At 40.4% G+C, this 5189-nt stretch overlaps 1 protein-coding gene across 2 annotated transcripts in view; it reads left to right on the forward strand.

Moving 5' to 3' along the window:
- Positions 1–41: 41 nt before the first annotated feature.
- Positions 42–5189, forward strand: part of LOC106806560 (CD151 antigen-like) — a 13199-nt gene continuing 8051 nt past the window's right edge. The window contains exons 1-8 of one of the 2 annotated variants that reach the window (XM_014808549.1): positions 42–121; positions 916–1072; positions 1562–1625; positions 2239–2366; positions 2831–2905; positions 3310–3414; positions 3865–3947; positions 4346–4433. In XM_014808549.1, coding sequence (XP_014664035.1) covers positions 995–1072; positions 1562–1625; positions 2239–2366; positions 2831–2905; positions 3310–3414; positions 3865–3947; positions 4346–4433 — 621 coding nt within the window. In that variant the 5' untranslated portion in view covers positions 42–121; positions 916–994. The remainder of the gene's footprint in view (positions 122–915; positions 1073–1561; positions 1626–2238; positions 2367–2830; positions 2906–3309; positions 3415–3864; positions 3948–4345; positions 4434–5189) is intronic. The other variant, XM_014808550.1, reaches the window with a different exon arrangement.

Raw genomic sequence — 5189 nt, forward strand, 5'->3', positions numbered from 1 at the left:
AAACTCGAGCCGATTACTGTGATTGGTCAATATTTAACAGCATACAACGATAGGCGGCGGGTCATGTTTCCTGTTCCTGTTTCGTATTTTAGTGATTAACAAACTAAAGAAACGGTAAAAGGTAATTTTGTTATTTTTTCTGTGTAATATGTGGAACAAATTCTTAATTATACTTAGTATAGTATGGCTGATGCAATAGTTCACGTTGAGTAGCAATAAAAGTACATGCCTCTGCAGTAGTACTACTAGTAGTAGTACTAGTAGTAGTAGTATTACTATTACTTAGTAAGCACAGGCATTTACCATTTCATTTGCCATTTGGGCCTTTTCATTAATAAAGTCAAAGTGATACTGTGATACTGATACCGTGGTACATTACTGATAGTGATACTGGTAGTGATACTGATAGTGATACTGTGATAGGCCTACTGTGATACTGATAGTGATAGTGTTAGTGATAGTAAACAAACACGAATTGAATATACTACTACTAGGCCTACCAAATTCTTAATGTTTATCTACTATCTTTCGTTTGTTACTAATACTGGTAATACTAATAGTAATACTAATAGTAATACTCGATTCAATTTCTCTATTTTATTGTGAGTTTGTGCACCTTGGCGTACGTGCGGTGAGACTCTGTTGCAGAGAAGAATTTGAACAGCATTTACACAGAATTATGAGTCGATAAACTCATACTATTTCTAGACTCATGATCATAGAGTATACAACATAATTCATTTAATTGATAAACATAAAGACTGGTAGTAAACCCAATTTGTGTTCATTTACAATAATTTTATTATTGAAAGGGTCCAAGTTCCTGTAGCAGGAATACTATTCTAGATTATGAGTAGATACAATAGTAACATAAGTCGTGAATTTAGTATGTAATGAGTTATTTATTATTTACAGTTGGTGATTTAACGATTGTTCTAACAGAAGGGTGCAAGCCGGTCCAAAGCCTTTAACCACGCTATTGTCGTTCGCCAACATGGCGGGCGGAAAAGGATTGAACCAGTGTGGTGTTTGTATCAAGTATTTTATGTTTGTCTTCAACGTGATCAGCTTGGTAAGTATTACAGTGTCTGAAACACATCGCCATCCAATTCAAGTGTCAAATACGTTAAAAAAATCGGCAATGACAGCTTTCAATTTATATCTGCATTGCTTCGTTATATTTGTTCATCAATGGTGGAAGATAAAAGTATTTAAAATTGTAATAACCTATATATATATATATAGCATTCAAATTGTAAGCTATCATTAAAATTGCCACCATAGGGAAGTTTATCAATGAAAGGGTAGTAGTCTCAATTTAAAAAAATGCATTTTATTTTGTTTTTGTAGCAGTTGGAGGATAATTATGGCTACCTAACTATATTGAAATTAAAGGGAAATTGCTTACACATGCCCAAACTTCTCTTTCATTAAAATGTTGTAAATATATTAGAATGTCCATACGTTATACTTGCCAACATGTGAATACCATTACTGCAGTTTGTTTATTTTTGGTAATGGAAAATCATTGAATTAAATGTACAATGTATTTGCGTTTTAGCTGGCAGGTATTGCTGTAGTTGCTGTCAGTGTATGGACAATCGTGGACAAGTTTTACCTGGAAGGTAAGTTTAGCTCCAAATAAACCATCAAATCGAAACAAATTGTTTATTTGGAGTATGTGTCTTTTTAATACCCAATATTATAGTAAGGAAACCATGGTGATTGATAATAAAAATTGGTTTGTTTCTATGCTTAGATTGTCAGATTGTGTATTGGGTGCATCACGTAAAATGCCTGCCAATCGGCATGAATTCAGTGTTGTCTGAAGTAGTGCTGATAGGGTCTATGTCTCCCTGGGTACTGCTGGACACTGCAGATGCTGTTGTCAATAACAACAATCAATAATATCAACAATCAACAAACAATAATGTCAGCAACAATAACAGCAGTTAGTAGCAACATTAGTAACAGCAACAACAACAGCAGCTGCAGTGTCCGGCAGTACCCAGGGAGACATAGACCTTATGAGCTGAAGTAGTACCCTGTTGTAACTTGTGTTTGTCAAAAGCACTGTGTGTTTGCATAATTATTAATTCCCCACGTTGCGTGTTACAGCCATTTTCTGTGTGACGCTGTACGTCGCATGATGTATGTAATTCCCCACGTGTGTTACAGCGATTCTTGGCGTGACGCTGTACCTAGCTTGTATGTAATTCCCCACGTTGCGTGTTGCAGCGATTCTTGGCGTGACACTGTACATCGCCGGGGCGTACATGCTCGTTGCTGCAGGATGCATCATCATCATCCTCTCACTGTTCGCCTGCCTCGGGGCCATCCGTGAGATGAAGTGTCTCCTCATCTCGGTGAGTTGAGGCTGATTGAAGGCAGATGCCAGGGGCTGATGGCACACCGTGCAGCGAGGCTCCCCAGTCTAGGCAGTGCTCGAGTGGTTTCACATTCACAGTCTGCTGACCCAGCATTTTTAGTCTTGATGTTGTGAGTTGTCGTTGAACCTTGTGTTGTTGTCATTGAGCATGGATCTTGCAGGATATTCACCGCAATTGTAATTCAATTACGCAACTGTAATGTCTTTAAAATAGAGAGCAGAATTTAAAATATTTACCATGGAAATGGAAGGCCTGCTGTTGTCAATCATCTTTTTCTACGGCTGTGTCAATGCCAGCTTTGATTGCCTCATGTAGCTCCTGCAACTGTGGCAAATAGAGTGATTATAATGTTGAATCAGTAATAGACTGGTTACGCATACAAAGTCGTTCTGCAATGCATGTAACAGCGTCTAACTCTATGGAATTTCGTTGGGTTTCAGTACTTTGTGTTGATCCTTCTCATCTTCATCGCTCTCGTCTGCGGTGGAATATTTGCATGGATCTATAGAGGCAGGGTAAGCAACCCATCGACATTCACAACATTCCTTCTCACATGCTCGCGGTTTAAAAAATTGGTTTACGCCCATTTACCAGAAGTCGTTTGACATGGAAAGGTGCTGGCATAGTGTATCATTCGCACATAAAATTATCAGTATTTAATCTATAAACCCATTAAACACATGTTATGAATTCCTAGCCACAGAATGTCTGTCGTTGTATAAGTGCCAGAGGTGTTATTGTTACTGTTAGACAAGAGAAGTTGTGTTGTGATTAAATGATTTCTCATCCTGATTGTACTCGGCTAATTAAGTCTCTTGGTCTCGGCTACTTTTAATGCCGCATGCACGTGATTAGCATGAATGAAATTATTAATCGTTATAATAGTTATCACTAAGCTATAAATGTTTTCCGTCATCAGCTGCAGTCTGAGCTGAAGGAGAAGTTGAAGGTGACGATGGTGAATGACTATGGCAGGGAGGAAGAACTTGACAAGACGAGAGGCTGGGACTACTTGCAGGCCACCGTACGTCTTCTGCTCTCTTACTCTAGTCAAACCTGTGTTAGCAGGCACCTCAATAGAGTCGTCACTTGCTTACAACAAACTCTTGGCGTGTCCCTTTAGTTTCAATTATACAGTGAAGCACCACTTTAGAATGGACTCATGTCTATTAAGCGCAGTTGTAGCATTTCATTTGAATGGAAGTTATACAATGAGACCACATCTATTGAGGAGACATCTGTCTGTAAAGGAAAATTTGGGGGGTTCACTTGACTGACCCTTACAGTCAGGTGTGACTTTACTGTCTGAATATCAAGAGGACAGAATTGAGAAATATATTCTGTACTCTCGCTACTGTCATAGATATCGCTGCTGACACACAGAACTAGCCGTTGACTCTCACGCTGAACGAACTAAATAGTCACTGGTGTGCGCTCACGACAAAGTGATCACTGTGCGATTTTCTTTTTCAAGCTGCACTGTTGCGCTGTCAACCAAGAGACGAGCTGGAAGGTGTGGCGGAATACCTACTGGGGTTATGAGACACCCGCAGAAAGGTAAGCATGCGGGGTGACTGAATCAGCATTGCCATTTGATTATATTTCCATTATTGTGTGCACAGCACTGGTAACCGTACATGCACTGTTGCTGCAAACACTGTTTGCTAGTAACAGTGATTGTTATTTGCACAATGACCTGCGCTGTACTAACCACAGGACTGTTACACTGTACTTCTCTCATGGGCAGTAACATTGATTGCTATTGGAATGTCCCATGTAATAGTTACAGCAGGACTGTTACCACTGTACTTCTCTCATGGGCAGTAATGAGGGTTGCTATTCGGATGTCCCACTCTAGTCATGACAGGGGTTGTTACCTGTGTTTCTTTCATGGTTAGTATAAAACACTGATGTTCTGACTACTTGTACGTGATGCTATTTTACTTCTCTTGCAGGGTTCCAGTTAGCTGTTGCATCAATGGACGTGAACTCGAGTGTAAGGATAACAACAAGTTTCCAGCAACATCGTACCTCTACACAACTGTAAGTATCTGACGTAGGGAAGACATCATTGTATCCCCGCGACGAAGTCGGCGGGGATACTATGGTTTCATGTCTGTACAGCCGCCGCCGCCGCAGAGATTTTCCCTTCTGCTCTATAACTCGACCCCTAATTGACCTAGCATGACCAAACTTGGTCTACTTACACATCTTGGGGAGAAGGTGGGCAGCGTACCAAAACCAGGTTACTGCGACCTTTATTTGACCTTTACCTTGACCTTGATCATATTCCTTTCCGCTCTGTAACTCGCCCCTAATTGACCTAGCGCTACCAAACTTGGTCTACTTACACATCTGGGGAGAAGGTGGGCAGCGTACCAAAATCAGGTCACTGCGATCTTTTTTTGACCTTTACCTTGACCTTGATCATATTTCCCTTCCGTTCTGTAACTCGGCCCCTAATTGACCTAGCGCTACCAAAACTTGGTCTACTTACAATTCTTGGGAGAAGGTGGGCAGCGTACCAAAACCAGGTCAGCTGTGACCATTTTATTTTTTTGTTTTTTTTTTTATATCTTTACCTTGACCTTGAATCATAATTTCCCTTCCGCTCTGTAACTCGGCCCCTAATTCCCCTAGCGCTATCAAACTTGGTCTACTTACAATTCTTGGGGAGAAGGTGGGCAGCGTACCAAAACCAGGTTACTGCGACCTTTATTTGACCTTTAACTTGACCTTGATCATATTTCCCTTCCGTTCTGTAACTCGGCCCCTAATTGACCTAGCGCTGCCAAACTT

This window comes from Priapulus caudatus, unplaced genomic scaffold (genome assembly GCF_000485595.1).
Source record: "Priapulus caudatus unplaced genomic scaffold, Priapulus_caudatus-5.0.1 Scaffold167, whole genome shotgun sequence".
Classification (NCBI taxonomy): domain Eukaryota; kingdom Metazoa; phylum Priapulida; class Priapulimorpha; order Priapulimorphida; family Priapulidae; genus Priapulus; species Priapulus caudatus.